This window comes from Fundulus heteroclitus, chromosome 13 (assembly GCF_011125445.2).
Source record: "Fundulus heteroclitus isolate FHET01 chromosome 13, MU-UCD_Fhet_4.1, whole genome shotgun sequence".
Taxonomy (NCBI): domain Eukaryota; kingdom Metazoa; phylum Chordata; class Actinopteri; order Cyprinodontiformes; family Fundulidae; genus Fundulus; species Fundulus heteroclitus.
Genome location: NC_046373.1, coordinates 26,353,122 through 26,372,635, shown reverse-complemented (window position 1 = coordinate 26,372,635; position 19,514 = coordinate 26,353,122). Strand labels below are relative to the sequence as shown.

Here is a 19,514-nt window from a genome sequence, read left to right as displayed (position 1 = left end):
AAATAAATCAATCTCTTTAACTTGACAAAAAGGTCACCTCTTTATCTTCAAATTTCCTTGACCCTCAGGGAGCTCCAGCAGCCAGAGCAAGAACAAGCCTTCATGTATTAGCATTGTGTTGCAGGAAGAAAGCTGCCTAAAACCAGCAAAGTTTGAAAAGAATGTAAACTTTCACAGAAGGGAGAATGTTTCCTTTAGACATTGTCTAAAAATGCTTTTGAAGCAAAACTAAGATTTGTTGACCATGCATCAGTATAACAAGGTCCTAAACAAGCACTTAGCAAGATTTTTGTAATATGACAGATTTTTCTGGTTACGTAACCATAGAGGATGTAACAAGTCGTTGCTTTGCCTTTTTTTTTTTTTTTTTCATCAATTGACCATTTTGACTTGTTACCCACTTCAAGGATAGTGTGTAATGTTTTTCTAACTATTGGGCTGTTTTGCCGAAGCTCTAATTTAGTTTCTTAAATGCACATGTGCAGCAACATTGTTCAGCTTGCTGACTCACTTGATAATATACTCTTGATTTGTCCTTTAATTTCTTAAGACACTGTCGTTAGCTCCTATTAATTTTGTTCATAGTTAAATACATCAAAACAAACCCCAAAACGTCTTTCTCCAGATGTTTAAATCAGCCAGTCTTTTCTGGCAGATGTCAGGGTTGTTCAACAGCCAGTTGTAGGCTAGACTACTTATATGACAGGAAATAATCGTTAGGGATGGATGGTCATTCAGAGCTCACAGCCAGACTCACACAGAGAGAAAAGGTATCAAACTTGAAAACACTGATCCAATTATATATAATAAAATTATCCTAGACCACTGTAAAGCTTAAATAATTATCTTTATTTATATAGGATTATTTATTAAGAGAATACAAATATAAGGCAGGCCCCTGTTCACACAGCTGCATCTATGTTCTGTTAACTACACACATTTTTTTTTTACATTAAGACAATAGTCTGCTGAAGTATCTGTCTTTGTAATGTTTTTTTTTAATAAGTCTTGTCCTAATGAGGTTGATTTTGTTTGCAGATTACTGGTGGAAGTTTTCCAAAACTTTCCACAAGATTCCCTTCTTTTCTATTCAGATGAAGTCCAAATTTAATTCTGGTTATAGGTTTCAAATATAAATACAAACAGTCATCCTCTACGTTCAAGTAATGTCGGTATATTCAAATTTTAAATCCTATCTGAACACAGAAATGACAAGTACTTCTTCTTCTTCTTCTTTTCTATCCTGGCGGATCGCAAGCAACTTTAAGGTGCATACCGCCACCTACTGTTCATGAGTGTGTAGCAACACTGTTTTACATCTATTTATTTATTTATTATTATTTATCTATCTATTTTTTAATTTTGTATTCTGAAGATAAATAAATAATGATTTCCTTAATCTATAAATCTCCTTTATATTTCCTTTATTTTCCAATAATCCTTTAAGATTCCATTCTTGGCCTGTCCTTTCAACTACTCTTCTCAATTTCTCCCTTTCAGGTTCATATGTTTTACAGTTGTTCTACATTTTCTATCTCTCCACATCCTTCACATTTATCATTGTTTTTCCTCCCTATTAAATATAAATTGTCATTTAAATAAGTATGACCTACTCTTAATCTGATCATTATTATTTCTTCCCTTCGGTTTCTCTCATTAACAGTTCTATTTAATACTGACTTTTGTACTTTATATAATCTGAAATGACAAGTACATTTCCGTGAATAGGCTAAAATCAGTGTAAAATGTGTACATTTTACAGTAGTTTATTATTATTATTATTGAGGCGGTTATGAAATGTATGCGAAGTTATGTGAAACTTGTTACGTCAGCTGCCACACCCACCGACGCTGACACTACGTAGCGTTACGTCTGGATATAGCCAGCAACTTCAGCGGTCTCTCCCGGGCTAAAACTGAACGAAACAGCGTTTTCGTGGATTGGATGGTTGAAACTCCCCAGCGCAGGGATCCGATGGAGCACCCCGCCGGCTAACGGCCGCCGGTTAGGAGAAAGCAGGAAGTGTTGACGTTTAACACAAGAAGCAACAGGAGGTTGAGCTGGGCTAACATGGCGAGCCGCAGCAGGTTCCCAGCTCCCGAGCAAATGTAAAGCGAGACGAAACTGGAAACGACGGGGCCGCTTGTTTGGAGGACTTTTACGCAGCTTAACTCTACATGGATTATCCGAGCTGACCGGGACCGGAGCGCCACCGCTAAAACCGTATGGCGTCCACTCAAGCCCGGCTAGGCCAGCAGGCCTTGGCGTTGCTGGATGTGGCTCTAAGAGTTCCCTGTATTTTCATTATCGACGCCATTTTTAACTCTTACTACGACCAAGGGTCGGGATGGGCCGGGGCTACGGGCAAAGCGCTGGTCCGAGTTATCGGTAAGCGTTTTAGAAACGAGCGCTTTAGACCTAAGAGCCCTTACTGTCAACAAGCAACAGCTAGCGTTGACAGCTAAGCTAGCTAACGGAAGCTGCGCTGTCAGAGCGACTAAAGCCGACTTAACTGGCCGGAGCACACATTATCTGTTGGATAAACTGCTTAACTAGATTGTATATTTTGTTATTCACTTGGGTCTGTCATTAAGGACTCTCTTGACTTGTTCGGTTAGTGCTAACGCAAAGTGTATAGCCACAGGTGCGGTGTCAGTTTTTGGTCCCGCTGTTCTCGGTGACCGCGGGGCGCACTCTGGGTTCTTGGCGGCTTAACGGAACGCCTGACCAAAATAAATAAATAAAAAATCTCAAACTTTACAAAAAAAAAAAAACAACAAAACCGCTGGACTTGTTTTTAAATGTGCCTTACAATGCACAAAGCTATCGTCACTAAAACCTTTTAGTTAATTTCGAATGACACAATTTTAGTGTAGCTTTTCTTATCACTTTTTTTTTTATTAAGATAAATTGTAGAGTCAACAGACAGGTTACGTAACGTACCGTCTGAAGACCTTTGAACGCTTCAGGGTTACTGTAACAACTACTTGGTGATGGTTAAGAGTGAGGTTTAAACTTAAAACAAGACTTTAATGTACTTTTGCAGTAAGGTGGTAACAAACAGTTTTATAGTATTTAACTTTAAGAGATTCAGAGAACGAAAAACACACGTTTACAGTGCTTTAAAAAGTATTCGCACCCCTCGAGGGTTTTCTTCCTCACATTACCATAATCCTCTGTATTTTAGCGGGATTATATGTGACAGACCAAAGATCTGCAACCTTTACAACCGTAACATCAATCTTTGCTCCAAGTCGGCTGATTAAAACTCGTTTAGAACCACAAATGCTACACGACAAGAAAAGAAAACTTATTTTTTTTATAAATAGGCCCCTATCTACTATTGGAAATTTGTAAACAAGCATTATATGTTATGATCACTCAGATCATAGGGATACTAACTAAGAAGAGCAATATTAATGTCGGATGGTTCACTTTCATTACCTTTTTAAATTCTGGACATAAATCTAGAAGAGCAACAGTCTAGCGTGCCTAGAATAGAAAATCTGTAATATTTAGTGTCCTGATTGGGTTTCGGTTGTGGAATAACCATTCTGACCGTTGCTAATTGTGCCTGTGGTATGCTTTCTCTCAGGTATCCTCATCTCCACGGTGGTGTTGCTGCTCTCACAGAAAGCCTTGTTCAAGTTCTACACCCTCTTCCTCGCTGTCCTCCTGGGCTTGGCAGCGGTCCTCATAAACTACTACGCCACCTCGCACATAGACTTCTACAGTGCGTACTACAAAGCGGCTCTGGGATTCAACCTGCTGCCCAGGAACGGGACAACGCTGTGGCTCGGCATGGCCGGGGTCCAGCTGATCTTCGGCATCGGCTACGTGTTCCTGCTCAATCTTCAGTCGGTGTTTGCGGCGCTGGTGGTCTTGGACATCATGATCCCTCTGTGGGGGATGATCATAGATCTTCCTGCGGACGTCAGGCATACGGTGGCGGTCGTCTCGGGCCTGGCGCTCGCTCTCAACACGGCCGTCTGCCTAGCCATGAGGCTCAAGTGGTTCTACTACTCGTGCCGCTACGTCTACCTGCTGGTGCGGCACATGTACAGGATTTATGGACTTCAGCTTCTGCTGGAAGACACGTGGAAAAGAATCAGGTTTCCCGACGTCCTGCGGGTGTTCTGGCTGACCCGGGTCACCGCCCAGGCACTCATACTGGTTTATGTTGTGCAAGCGGTCAGAAGGGAGAGTGGGGATGCAGCAGGCGGGTCAACGGATGGGAGCTCTGATGCGCAGGTAAGTTTGTTCCTTGGGAGTTTCTGACATCATTTTCATCCCCTTTTTATTGAGTTTCTAGGTTCGTTCCAGTAGAATCAGAGTGCATAAAATGATTTTGAGAAACAAAGTAGTTTTCTAAAATGTGTTTTAAGATGTCAAACGTGACCTATTTTGAAAATTTGAATGAATGAATGAATGAATGAATGAATTTATTTCAGACAATTAACAAATTTAACACACATTTAACAAATATTAAATAAATCAATTTCAGAAATTACCACATAATAATAAAAAATAATCAATTTAAGAAATTCATCAACCAAGGACTACATAAAAAAGTAATTGATAAACATTAAATTAAATTTTCTGTTCCAGTTCAATTAAATCATTTGAACATAGAGATGAGATAAACAAAATTTTCCTCTAAATAAAATATATCAGGTGTATTTACCCTGATTTCTGACATTGATTAGTGATTAAAGAAAGTTGTCTGAAAAGGGGTATGAAGAAGTAAAACTTATTTTTCATACCCCTACTCCCTCTAATTTCACTTAAAGTACCTTCCTATTAACCAACAATGTATTAATCCAAAATTCACAAAAAATATATATTCACTAAAATATTTTAGTGAATATGAATATTTCATATTCACTAAAAAAAAAAATCAATAGGTAACTGTTTTGTTGGTGTCTGGACAACTTACCGTATTTTTCGGACCAAAGGGCGCACCGAATTATGAGGTGTGTTAAATATTCTTCCCAAGTGTTTAATATCACTCCGTACTGCAAAAAGGAAACTAAAAGTAAAAATTTCTTGAGTGTATTTTTCCTTGATTTGAGGAGGTAAATAAGACTGTTTGCCAATGGAATAAAGTTTTTGCACTTAAAATAAGAACAATTCATGTCTATCATCTTATTTCTTGTGGAGGATATCTAATTATCTTATTTTAGGGGTAAAAATACTCATTCTATTGGCAAATAGTCTTATTTAGCTGCTCAAGTCAAGGAAAAATACAGTTACCTTTTTGCAGTGCGAGAGAGCTATCCCTCTCTGTCGGGAGGACAGAGCAGTTGGACTACACTGCCCTGTTTCTAACATAAGGCTAAAATAAACTTAACTTTTATATTTAATTAACTTACTAGACTAATTGTTGCTAGCATGTATGTACTTCTAGTTTAGACATTACAGTCAGGCAGTCTTGTAGACTACCTGATCAGGGGTCCGATCAGGTAGTGACACAGTGTACCGTAATGCTTTAAATAGCCATTGAGCGGAACGACTTCGTTGCTAACCAAAGTCGTATTTACATATTTTAACAGATTATTTAGCGCATTGTACCACATAAAATCAGTCGGTAACACAACGGTAATCATATATAAGGTGCTCAATTAATTTTTGAGAAAATTTAAGGATTTTAACTGCGCCTTGTAGTCTGAAATATACGGTAACATTGGCATACATACATGCTGAAAAATGTGCTTATAAATCCCTTATATGCTACAGCTGAACAGACACAGACAACAGTTAGCGTGACGCTAATTTGGATCAAAAATCCCATAGGGACATTAGCGTTATAAGCGTCTTATTTTTTCCTCCCACAGATTTTTCCAATCTAAAACAACCAAAATGCCTCCCAGTAGTATGTTCCGCAAACCAACACTTTATAAAAACGTAACACTCGCAAACAGCTGTGTCTGGGCAGCTGTGAAGATATAACAGCATAGTTTAGCACGCGTCTTTAAATGTAGCTCTGGAACTTTTTGTAAGGTAGCCCTGTAGGATTAGGTTACTTACCAGTCAGAAATATTTGCTGTATTTTTAATGGTGGTGCAGGAGGCTTCACCTCTTCAGCTTCTGGGTCTGACTTGGGGTCAAAGATGTGCTGTTGCACCGTTGTGCATCTGTTTGCAGCCATTTTGACATGCTTAAAGTGCGAGTGATGTGGCCAGCTACAGCTTATTTGCATAAGAGTCATTCAGAAAGGAGCTCAAAAAAGGTAAAACTGGAGGGGATGACATCTCATTATCTGAGAGATGTTCTGCAAAAATGTAACGTACACATTTCTTGTTGTCCAAATGTTTAAAAGTTAGCATATTAGGTCACCTTTTAAGGTTCTCAAGACAAAAGCTGCTGTTTAATTTGTGGGGAAACGTCTTATAACTGTGTACCTGCCATTTCCAGGGTTACCTGTTCAGCTGGGACGTGTTCTGGGATCTGACGAGCAACCTGATCATCTCTGGATGCGATTCCACTCTGACCGTGTTGGGCATGAGCGCCGTCATCTCTTCCATGGCACACTACCTCGGCCTCAGCATCCTGGCTTTCATAGGTATTAGTTTTGCTTGCGTTGAAGAAGTTTGTATACAAACCAATGTGATCTGCTGGATGGATTGTTGTGAGCTGGCTCATGGATTTTTATTTATTTATCTTGTTTTAAATGTCCAGGTTCGACTGAGGAAGAGGACAAACGCTTGGGCTTCGTGGCTCCGGTTTTGTTCTTTATTCTGGCCCTGCAGACTGGCCTCAGCAGCCTGGATCCAGAAGAACGCTTGGTATGTCGCTGCAGGACTCATAAACTGCATTTTTGCTAACAGGTTATTTGTAGTAACCTTTTTATTTTATCTTTTAAGCTACTTTTTATATTTTCATAGCACTTTCTGGGATGTGCCAATGAGCATGTATGTCCCCTAATATTCCTATGTGAATTTTGGAGGATAGAAAATGTAATACCTTGGTTCTGATTTCACTTCCTTAAAGCATTAACAATGTAGAGACACTCTGAATGCCGGATTTGAATTAAAATCTGGGACACAGCGGTTTGCCCCCTATCCGAACAGTTGTGAGTAAATGCCACCACAACAAATCTCTAGTGCACTCCTGGCTGAAGTCTCCATGTCCCAGTCAGTTGAATCTTATCGGCTTCCTTTGTATTTACAGTGCCTTGAAAAAGTTTTTATACCTGTTGGAACTTTTATCACATTTTGTCAGTGTACCACCCAAGCCTCGTTGTACTTTGGTGGGATTTTAAATTAAGTAGTGCATTTTAGTAAAATGGTGGTGAAACCATAATCTTCCCCTTTGCTGGTTTTTAGAATAAAAATCTGGAAAGGGTGGCAAACGTTTTCATAGAAATTCTGTATATAGTACCACCTCTTCCTGCCAAAAGCTGCAAGCCTTCTGTTGCAAATTCCCTAAAGTTACTACGTTGCTCTTTGCTGAAATTGTTAATGCTTAGATCAGAGTTTTTTTTTGTTTACATAGGCACCTTGTTGGACAGCTAATTGGTCCTTACTGAGGCAGTGGGTACAAATTCAGAGGGTGCGTCCTTTGAAGGACCCGGCTTACCCGGTCATAGTCCAGGGCCTTCATCGACCGGGTAGACCGGTGTAGGTACCAGATCTGCTCGGGGCCATGCGCTTCCCGAGGACGATACGGCAACTCCACTCAAACAAACTACATTGCGCCCGCGGTCTCTATTTGTAACGAATCAGTTTTATTTAGTTAATTTACAGTGATCGTTTGGCACTGTCGGTTATTTGACCAAATACCTATAATACATTAAAATACCATCCCATTATTGTAATAGGGACACATAAAAGTAATGCAAACTATTTTTTTCAATGTTATATAACTGTATGATCAACAAAATAAAAGTAAAACATTAATGACCATAATTTGATTTATCTTCCAGGTATTGTGGGAAATCACACCTCTTCTCAGAGGGATTGGTTTTCTAATAAATAACACGACCCGGGTGTTTGGTCAAATAACCGACAGTGTCAGACGATCACCGTAAATTAACTAAATAAAATTAATTCGTTACAAATGGAGACCGTGGGCGCAAAGTAGTTTGTTTGAGTGGAGTTGCCACATTGTGATGTCATCGGGAGGCGAAAGATAATGGAGAATTGCTTCGCGTCCATGTTTACAAACCGCAATCCTGCTCTCGAAAAAAAAAAAAACTACAATCCCGCTATAATTACATTAAGAAGTTGTCCGGACCAATCATCCTTTATTCACCTTCTGTAAATGCTATTTATGCAGTTTTGTACTGGTACCTTGTGTAATGTACGATGGTTAAATAAAGGTTAAGAAAAAAAAAGCTGCTCAGGGAGTGGGATGTGGTGTCAACATGGTAGAGCTCACCAAAGCTTTTATGAAGTCTAAAACATTGATGTTTTTCAATGAAGGTCTGGCACCACTGCCTTGTCACAGTTCTTACATGGTAGACATTACAAGTGGCCTTTGGACTGTTCTATTTTTCCACTGTCCACGAGATTAAATCATGTTGTCTGTGTGGAAATGGGCCAGCAGTGAGGCTGGTGAGAGAGTTTGGCTCTCTGGTCGTTCTTGAAGGCCGCTGTCCCTTTTAAACTAGTAGGAGACAGAAAGGATGATATCTCCGTTATTTCATAACAGTTGTGTGTTGCTGACAAAACACCTGTGTCTCTTCTCCCCAAAGGTCCGCCTGAGCCGAAACATGTGCCTTCTACTGACGGCCATCCTGCACTTTATTCACGGCATGACCGACCCCGTCCTGATGTCTCTCAGCGCATCCCACGTCTCCTCCTTTCGCCGCCATTTCCCGGTCCTGCTGGTGTCCGTGGCCCTCTTTGCGCTCCCCGTGGCGCTCAGCTTCGCCCTCTGGCATCACTACGCCCTCAACACCTGGCTCTTCGCCGTCACGGCCTTCTGTGTCGAGCTCTGTCTCAAGGTGAGTGCCAAGAATTTTGATTAGATTTATCTATTTTTTTTCATTTGTCCTGTCTGGCAGTGGAGCACTAAGGCTACGTTCACACTGCAGCTTGAAGTAACCCAATTCTGATTTTTGCCAATATGTGACCTGGATGTGATCTTTTCATGACAGTCTGAACAACACAGATCGGATTTTTTTTTTCAAATGCGACCCAGGCCGCTTGGATATGTGGTCCTGAATCCGATACGTATCTGATCTTTTCAAATGCGACCTGTGTCTGTACGGCCAGGATTCACCCAACCTACACGTCATTGATACTTGACCAACGTCACTAACGGTGGACCTGGCTATTGTGCGGTACCAAGCACCTGTTGCCCACGGCAACGCGTTTACTCGCTGCTATGGCCGCTGAAGATGTGTGTTTTTAGGTGAGAGCGCTAAAGAGATCCGTTCAGACGCACATAAAGGTTGCCTTTGTCATTCGAAAATTATGAAGTTCGTATCAGTAAAGCTGCTCACATTGCTAAAATTTGTCTCTCTTCCTTTTCGATCTTAAAAAGATTGCGTTGGAGAATAACGTAAAGAACGCAAAATACGCAAGATACGCCGCAGCATTACGATCCATGTTTACTTCCACAGACAATGAGCACGCTTGCTACGTATGACGTCCTCGCATCCTCTACTGCGCATGCGGGACACACTAAAATGCAGTTCACACAGGAGATGACATACAAGTCGCATATATTTGGAAATGTGAACGGACACGCAAAAAAAATCCGATTACACAAAAAAATCGGAATTGAGCATCAAGGCCTGCAGTGTGAACGTAGCCTAAGAACCGCTTTCTTAATGCCAAGGAGAGCCCAACAGATTTACTTTCACAAGTGGAGCTTTACGGCTTTCGCTATAGTGCTCCGCTTGGTTATATATGCAAAAAACTCGATTGGATATTATTTTGGGATTATTTCAAATTCCCAAAGAAATGGAAAGGTAAAAGAGAAAGCAAAAAAAAAAATATGAGGCAAAATGTTAAAAGGGAGAAAATGTGACAAAAATAAAGCAGATGAAAAAGAGAGTTAAAGAGATAACATCCTTGGAGTCTGCTTCTACACCTGCAGAAAAAGACATAGAAAGAACAGCAAAACCAACAGAAAAAGTGTAACAGATACAAACGACATACACCTTGATAACATCACTGAAAAAATGCAGTATTATTTAATACGATGTATAAATTGTGAGCCAAAGCTAATGACAGGTTTATCTGAATAGAAGTGTATCTGTAAGCCCCTGATCCAAGCACCTGTGGGTGTTTGTGAGAGTGATTGTATATGCAAGGTTTATCCATAAAAAAAATGCTCAGTAGTGGTTGTGAGCAGCCAAAGGCCCGCCCCCACAGAGGGTGGGTCTTTGGGTCAAGTACGCATTAAAGCCGCAAACTTCAATCCGTTTTGTTGGGAATTTGTGTGACTTGAGTCGATCAGTCTTACAAATCAACACAATTTTGATGTGCAAGGATACATGAACATCTAACACAAAAAATATCTACAAAGGGTGATGCTAATACAGGTTCACCCTCTGACACGTCTGAGAAAGTCTGAGGAACACATCAGATAGGTCGGTTAGGTTAGGAAAAGACAAGCGGACAGTTTTCTCCAGCAGGGACATGGAATCTGATCAGCGCTGGTGAGAAGATGAATGGAGCTAAATTCAGGACACCGCTGAAGGAAAACTGCAGGAAGCTTTAGAATAAACTGGAGGATCGTCTTCCAGCAGGACAACAAGCTGAAGGCATCCAGTCAGAGCTACAGTAGAATGATCAAGACTGAAACCTACTCATATGTGGGAATGACTCCAGACCCAAATACACTAGACAGTCTGTTGCAAAAAAAAATAATTATTTGCACAAAAAAATCCCCCTATAATCTTACTGAAGTGGAGCCATTTCACAAAGCGGCCTAGTTACATGTTTTGATCATGAAAAGAAAATGCAAAATATATTAAATCTGGACGATAATTCAACAACATTATATATCGATCGATAGACGTGTATCGACGATAGGAAAAAAGGGTCAATAAAAAGTTCAATAGAATAAAAGTTTTCTTTCCATTTGCATTCTAGCCATGTAGAATAATATTACAGTCATTACATCCTCCCAACCAATCACAACACAGACCCAGGATTGCGCTTTGACCAAGCCCCGCCCCTTCAAAGAGTTCAGAGAGCACGCGTTTTTTCTTTTTTGATAAAAAGTTGGCTGAATAAAGGGTTGAGTTTTAATTCAGTGTTTGTGTTTTCTGTATCTAAAAACAGGTTGCTAAGCAACAGCATAAAATGGCCAGGGCGACACTTAAAATATGTGTTTTTTAATTAGTTGATAATTATCGATCAATATTTCTATTTTATCAATATGCTTGTTATTAAGTATCGTCCAGCCCTACCATATTCCTCTTCAAATAAAATTATAAACGCCAAGCGTTTGTTCTTCGCTCCATACTAAAGTGGTTAAACTGGTTCACTTCATAGCAGACGCTCTTACTTGCCTCATCCTTCCACCTCAGGTCCTGGTGTCCCTGACGGTCTACGGCCTCTTCATGGTCGACGGCTTCTCCAACGTCCTCTGGGAGAAGCTGGATGACTACGTCTACTACGTGCGCTCCACCGGCAACATCATCGAGTTCCTGTTCGGCGTCATCATGTTCGGCAACGGCGCCTACACCATGATGTTCGAGACGGGCAGCAAGATCCGCGCCTGCATGATGTGCCTGCACGCCTACTTCAACATCTACCTTCAGGCCAAGAACGGCTGGAAGACGTTCATCAACCGGCGCACCGCCGTGAAGAAGATCAACTCCCTGCCGGAGGTCCGCGGGGACCAGCTGAGGGACATCGAGGACGTGTGCGCCATCTGTTACCAGGAGTTCGCCAACTCGGCGCGCCTCACGCCGTGCCACCACTACTTCCACGCGCTGTGCCTGCGCAAGTGGCTCTACATCCAGGACACGTGCCCCATGTGCCACCAGAGAGTGTACGTGGAGGACGAGGGCCGGGACAGGGCCGCCTTCTCCAACAACAACGGGGGCTACGCAGCGCCGCAGGACGCCGCTGCGGCGGGCCCCCCGGCGCACGGCGAAGACCAGCGAGGACAGCTGGTCGCCGAGCTGCTGCCCAACGGCGCGGCCGCCGGAGCGCACGCTGCCGCCGGCCCGCCGGGGCCGGACGAGCTGGTGGAGGACAACGACAGCATAGAGTACGACGAGGACGAGTGGGGGACTCAGAACGGCAGCACGCCCGTAGAAGAAGAGTATATCAACGACGACACGGACTCGACAGAAGACTGACGACAGAGGAGCTCTAGAAAATAATATACATATATCTTTATATTTAAGTTAAAAAGGAGTATTAAAAACTTCAGACACTTAATTATTATTATTTTTTTTCTCGGAAAAAAAACGTCAGGGATCTCAGTCTCTTTGTTTCCTGTTAGTTTCTTTTGAGTTTTACTCTATAAGGGCTTGTGGAAAGAGTAAAAGCTGCTCATTCAGTGTGTGTGTGTGTGTGTGTGTGTGTGTGTTGTGAGGAAATGTGTGAAAGATGAAGAAACCAAAAACTCAGATTTGTCTTTTTAAATTTCCGTCGAAGTTATCGGAAAGCCTGGTTTAAAAAAAAAAATAAAATCTCTCCATCAGGACGCGGCTTTCTTTAAGTAAATTTCTCATCGCCTTGACTTGGATACACAAATTATTATTATTGTTATTTTATTTTTGGGTTTGACCGACAGGGGAGTGGGGTTCTGTTTCTGCGGTCGTGTCCCGACATGTAATGTGCTTATTCAGTGTCGTAAAAATGGCAGCCGTGCCCCCTCTTGTAATTTGCAGGAAATTCTGGATCATTAAAATGTCAGTTTGTTTTTTTTTTTTTTTTTTTTGATCATATTTAAGCTTTCAGTTCTCCAATCTTAGTTTAGTTTCGTATCCAGTCTCGGTTTTCGACCTCCACCTTAGCTCTTTGACAAACCTGCTGTTTTAACTTTGCCAAAACAAATTATTATTATTTTTTCAATCTGAAGTGACTGATTGGACGCTGATGAGGTTTCTCGTGGAAAGCTACAGAGACTCATCTCAAACCAGCTGCGATCTCCCCTCGTACCCCAACTTGTACTGTATATTGAGATTGGCCCAAGTTTGCGGTAAACTCAGTATTTTTGTCCATTTTTATTTATACATGCAAGTGAAACCCCAGTGAACGAGCTCAGCGTGAGGGCGTTCGCCGGTGGAAAAAACCGAGGTGTGTCCGGATTAAAGACTAACTTGCTACTGTAGTCCCTGATATACCTCTCATTGCTTACTACTGGTCTCTTCTGTGACCTCACTTATCGTGTACGTTGTCGTACATACCATGAAACCTGTGCACATGTTCTCTTTAATATTGAAGGTTTCAGGTGATTTGTTTCTATTAATATTTACACTTCTGTTTTTGTCTTCACACAAGTTATTAAATTGGGTTTCAGGTGCGGAAAGAGTCGCTCATGGTAAGACTACTGGTTCTGCAAAAGAAAACCGCAGAGATTGTGTAAAACGATGGTAAAAATTGCCAACTGTACTATTTGAATTACTTGAAGGAAGAAAAAAAAGTATTTTTTTATGAATCAGGTAAAATAACTTTTGCTGGATGGATTTGTCATGTTTTTTTTTTTTTTTCCAGATGGTTGTACAAGTCATTAAACAGTCTTGTTTCTAAATAGCATTAATTATTGTGTCGCTGGTGCAATATGGTTGGAGGGAGTCTTTCTAAAGCGATGATTACCATTTTTTAAATTTGCAAATACTGTCATTAATACTATATGCTCATTGCAATTTTTAGCAACACTTTTTTTCCCCCCAGAAATTTGGCTTTTTCTGCCCTTTTTTTCATTTGGAGCTGTTGGCAAACAATGACAAATCGACTGAAAAGTCTTATTTTTTATGCCTTGAAAAGGTAGTAAAACATAGTCACTCTCTGTACCTAGAAATCTTAATGAATTTCTAGGTTTAAAAAAGAAAATTCAAGCATAAACCTGAGTATTATGGTAAAGATTTAACCATCATGAATGTTGTGAGGCTTTAACTTGTGCTCATGACTCCAGTTCTGGTAGCTGAGAATAACTTACAAGGGATCGGAGCGAACGTCGGAGGAATGCGATTGGAAAAGCTGTGCATCTCGGTATGCTCAAGCTATGAAGGATTCTGATTATTAGTTTAATCTTAAAGCTTTTTGAAAGTTAAAGGCTGTTCTTTTTGCCTTTTATTTTAAAAAGATTTATGTAAATAAAAGTTTCTTTGCTATTGCATTTTTTTTGGCCACTGTCTTTCTTGCAATGTTTAATTAGGGCTTTCCCAAACCACTTTTTCTAACCTGTTAGAAAATATATTCCGCTGAGTTCATGAGCGAGCAAAAGTTACTACTCAGAAAATAAATGTTGATTCAATTAGCCACTATATGGAGCTGTTTCACCATATTGCTCTGGTAACGTTTTAATACCTCTGCAATAAGTTAACAGACTTCAATTTATGATTTGTTTTTTTAAAACATTAACACTTCTCAGCAGTCCATTACATTTTGAACAAAATTCTTAATTGACAGAATTCAAGAGTAAATTAGTTCTTGAGTTTTCTTAAAGTACAACTTTTAAACATTTAAGGGTCTGGCCATTTATTGTAGAAGTGTTGTACCAGCTACAGTCATGGGGAAAAAACTAAGCATACATCAAAATGAGGATTTTACAGTTCACTGATCTTGACCTAGGACCATACAGATGTGTCAAACCAATGCCAAAATGGAAATCCTTTGCAATGCTCAACAAGAAACAAGTTTATAAGGCCTTTCAAAACAGGAAGAAGCCGCTTCGCTAAAGAATATGGCACCATGACTTAGGTTTGCAGAGTAGTGTCAAAGTTATATTAGACTTCTGGAACAAAATCTGGATTAAGGCTAAAGTAGCGGTGCTGGGATATGATGAAAGGCGACATGCTTAGAGAAAAAAAATCTGATTTTTAACTTTTTGTTCTCTGTCATTTTTCTCTTCATAGTAGGTACACTTGGTCTGGGGTTCTGTTAGCTTTGACACCATCCAGGGGAGGCAGATCAACCATTACCATCTAACATAGAGAGGATTCCTGGATCAATATGTGCTTCTGTGTCGAGGCAAATGGCCGTTCACACTGAGCCTGGTTCTGCTGAAGGTTTTTCCTTCCTGTTAAAAGGGGAGATTTCCTCTCCACTGTCGCTTCATGCATGCACAGTATGAGGAATTGCTGCAAAGCCAACAATTCAATTCAAACATACTTTATTTATCCCAGAAGGAAAATAAATGATGTAAATCATTTTATCAATGAGTTATAGATGATGATGGCTGTGGGAAGGAAAGATCTCCTGTAGCGCTCAGTTTTACAACTGATCTGAAGAAGCCTTTGACTGAAAAAACAGTTTTCCAATGACAATAACATGAAGAGGATGTTGAGGATTGTCCATAATAATGTTTTTGATTTTATGCAAAATCATTCAATGCAGACGACTGTCCACTGTGGCTCTACGCTCTTTCAGGAGGAGTGAATGCTGTTTGTTAAGACTCGATGCAATCTATTGATTTGACTTTGTAAAGTGCCTTGAGACTACATGTATCGTGAATTGGCGCTGTATAAATAACATTGAATCGAACTAAATATATATTATCCATTTATTTTTGTGGGTGTTGTAGGTGTGTTTTTGCTTTCACTGAACAACTTTATTAAATTCACAGTAAAAAACAAAAAAAAGAAAATAAAGAGAAAGCGTTCAAAATTCAGCATGAAAGGCATGACCGGAAACAAAAACCTTTACTTTGAAAGTTCAGACCAACAGCTTCCGGTTTACCGCCCCTTACTTGACTCTCCTGTACTTCCAGTTCGTCTGCGGCTTCAAGTTCATGTGTTGAGCTGCTGGCCGCCGAGTCTTAAGAGATCATGAGGCGCGGGGGGCTGACAGCACGAAAAGAGACCATGTCCGTCTTTTTTGCCTGTGGTGCCGGGATTATAGCTCTTAAAAGTCGTCGATTCGGTCTTTAGTTGACGTCGAATGAGGCCAGGAGGATCGACCAACAAGCAACTTTGAGCCCAAGCAGCTGTGGTCGGTGGAGCGGAGAGTCGCCTTCGTCCGAAGAACCCTTCGAATAAATTAGGTTTTACATGTTATAGACTGACTTTGGTTATGTACGCCGGTAGAATGCTCAAGGTGTGTCTGCGGAAGCCTCTGTGGCCGGCTGGACACAAGTTGTCGTCGGGACTGAGGACGTCTCCGGCGGCGGCGGCGGCAGCGCTGAGACTCCCGGGGACGACGCGCCGGATGGGAACGCACGGGAGAAACGAGCCGAGGGAGCCGCTCAACTCCCCCACGCGGGCCAAAGAGTTCATTTATCGCATACACCCGAGCGAGAGGACGTGCCTGCTGAAGGAGCTGCAGCTCTTCGAGTCCAAAGCGATCGCCCAAGGTGAGGAACGCCGCGCGCCGCTCGGGTTCAAGGCGGCAGCTCCCGCGACAACCGGGCATGTGGTGGGAGGTCGCGGGGCTGTTCCCCCGGCAGGGCGCCAGGATTTATACCGCTCCCACACGGCAGTTCACGCGTGGTTGCGCTGTAGGGACGCAAACTTCAGGCACTCCACCCATCATTGGAGCAGGGCGATTGAGTTCCAGAAAAAAAAAAAAAAGTTTCCCGGTTCGATTCCCGCACACTGCCCTGAGCAGACTGCCCCTGAGCAATGCACTTAATCCCCCAATGCTCACTAGGACAGGGGTCTGCAACCTATGGCTCTTTGGACCGCAAGTGGCTCTTTGGACCTTCCGCAGTGGCTCCTAATAACTTTGGCTACAAATTATAGTTTTATTATGGTACTTAAATGTAATAATGATAATAAATGCAGGTTTTAGCAGTTTTTTTTTTTTTGGAATAACTGCTTTTAATTTTCACAATAGAATGATGCTAAAAGTGCCAGTAACATTTAATTTTAAATCAATACTTTTTTATTGTTTTGGAAACTATGTATTTTTTTTTACATCATCATCCACAAATATCAACACCCTGTCCATCCTCTTTTTTTTTTAAACCTCAAAATAGACATAAAAAGGCGTTTCTTTAACAATGACAACATATTAACTACAGTAGATCTTTATCAAAAATTATAATTTGTCTTTTTTTCAAAAGGCCAGGCCACATTTGCAGCTCTGAACGAGTTCAATTCAAGTCAAAATGGCTCTTTAGACTGTAAAGGCTGCAGGCCTCTGCCCTAGGCTGAGCGGTAAGACACACGGAGATGGGTTGAATGCAGAGGACGCGTTTCGTTGCAATGCACAAAGATTATTCTTATGGTTTGAATAAAAGTTTCACACACTTCATAGGTTGCGCTTAAACCCAGAGGTTGCAAAAGGCAGCAGGGACAGTAGAAGCGAAGGCATCAGCCGCTCGCTGCGGGACTGGGCGCTAATTTGAGCGGAGAAACTTCAGCCTTTAAAGCTGCAGGCTCTGTTCACACCCAAACTATAACCTGTCAGCAAATAAACTGCAAAGCTGCACTTTACAGTTTCTGCTGGTGTTTGACCTTAAGCAACGTACATTGCATTTTTAAACGGTAGGTCTGTGTCAGGGGTGGCTAACCCCAGACTGGACGTGTCCCTGGTTTAACTCTGGAACAAATGGAAAAACAAAAGTCCATTACCTCTGCTACACCTGGTGACACACTGAGGAGGCAGTTCAGCTGTTCTGCAGCAGGGAGCCCTCCAAAACATGCAGGACATGGACTCCAAGGTCTGGATGTGTTGCAGACTGTCAGAGACGGATCATAATCATCATCCAGGTCTCAAATGTAAAAAATAAATAAACAATTCAGTAATTATTTATAGTTCAAATTTACCTGCAAATGAATGGATCCACCCATTTTTATCCAAACATGTCAATAATTGACTAAATACATGACTTAGACAAACTTTGTCATTTTGCATGCACAGAGTGGCTACAAAACAAACTTTCGTTGCATACAGCTTACGACAATGTAACGAGATTGCAATTGAATAAGATAACATCACAATGTAAAGTGCAGCAGTGATAGGAACGTAACAGTGCAGGAGAAAAACGGTTTTTAACAAAAGTGTGCAGAAGAATGTTCAACCATGTTTATAGTGCAAAGATAATGCACTATAAACTTGACAGAAGTTATAGCATCATCATTGGAGTAGTGATAGATTAATATTCACAAAAACAAAGAGCGAGAACCATTTCAGCCTTTTCTAATGCCTTGGCTGAATGTAGACAGGAAGCAACGTTGTATTTAAAAAAGAAAATAGGTGAGAAACAGAACTGAAGATTAAAATAACACAGTGAAGGGTTCTGAATGTGTGAAATACAGAAAAGCACCACAAAGTCATTATCATGGAAGGAGTTTTGTTGGAAGAATTTACACCTAGAATCAAAAGCAGACTTCTAAATTTGCATTAATGTTGGAGAAAACGTGGAGAAGTGGACACCAGTCGTTCACATTTTGGAGCTGCACAAGAATAACTGGATATTAAGAAGAAGTTGGATGAACACTGACTAAAATACTAGGCTATAGATTTCCACATATGTGCTGTGTGATGTTTTTGGGTAATATAACAGATGTGGTGAGGAAAGAAGAGATATTTCTGACAAAGCTTATCCTGGCTTCAGGGAAAAAGGCAACAAAATTATGGTTAAAGCCAGATCCGCCTAATCAAGATGATTAAACTGCAAAGCTGCACTTTACATTTTTTCAATGAATGATTTTTTTCCATTTTCAATAATGGAAAAAATTATGTATGAGTTATGTTTGACAGACAGTGAGGAAGTTGGAAACTATTCCAAAGTGGCACACAGTACAGTAAATACAGTTGAATGAATAATACAGTTGTAGGTGAAAAATATTGTCATAGGATTTATTCAGACTGTTGCTCATTGTTTTGATGTTGTCTTTTTCCTGCAATAAAATATTTAAATATATATAAATATATATATTTTTTTTATTTTAAGGGAAAAAATATTTTTTAATAAGAATATATGCATTTCTTTTAATAAAAAAATTATATATATATACTTTGATGTTTGTTTCTGATTTTAATTATCGATGCGTAGAAGGGATCATTTAGTGATTTATTGAGCATTGGCCCCTTTGGAGCTCCGTACAGCTGAGGTGCGAAGGCTGTAATCTTACGCTCTTCCTGTCCAACGACTGCCGGTCGTTTGTGGGTAATTTACCATGTGTCACCCACCATTACAGAACATTTGTAGGCTTTGCAGCCCCTCTTGGCCATCCCTCTTTCCAGGATCCTCTCCAAGCTGGGCTCAGCTCTCCCTTTTTCTGTCTCTGATCACAAACTGGCCTACATGGAAAAGAGCGGCTGGTGCCGTCTTGCTTTGGAACAAGAATATGTTGTTTTCACTCTGACGCTTTGACTGTCTGCTCAGTCATATGACCTGCTCTATTTCAGGGCTGTGGCAGTTGTTAGAAACCCTGACATTTCTGTAAAGTCATTGCTGGTTCCCGACGGTCCGGAGAGGGTTTTTAT

General features: G+C 40.9%; 2 protein-coding genes across 2 annotated transcripts in view; both read left to right on the top strand.

The window, feature by feature from the left end:
* The first annotated feature begins 1,844 nt into the window (after nt 1–1,844).
* On the top strand, nt 1,845–13,668 carry rnf139 (ring finger protein 139). The gene is made up of 6 exons (XM_012850984.3): nt 1,845–2,388; nt 3,596–4,251; nt 6,415–6,562; nt 6,679–6,785; nt 8,696–8,947; nt 11,489–13,668. The coding sequence occupies exons 1-6, from the start codon at nt 2,226–2,228 to the stop codon at nt 12,266–12,268; spliced, it is 2,106 nt and encodes a 701-aa protein (XP_012706438.2). The 5' UTR covers nt 1,845–2,225; the 3' UTR covers nt 12,269–13,668.
* Nucleotides 13,669–15,808: 2,140 nt separating this feature from the next.
* The window catches only part of tmem65 (transmembrane protein 65), a 44,120-nt gene continuing 40,414 nt past the window's right edge, over nt 15,809–19,514 (top strand). Inside the window, exon 1 of the mRNA XM_012850985.3 lies at nt 15,809–16,431. Coding sequence (XP_012706439.2) covers nt 16,152–16,431 — 280 coding nt within the window. The 5' untranslated portion in view covers nt 15,809–16,151. The remainder of the gene's footprint in view (nt 16,432–19,514) is intronic.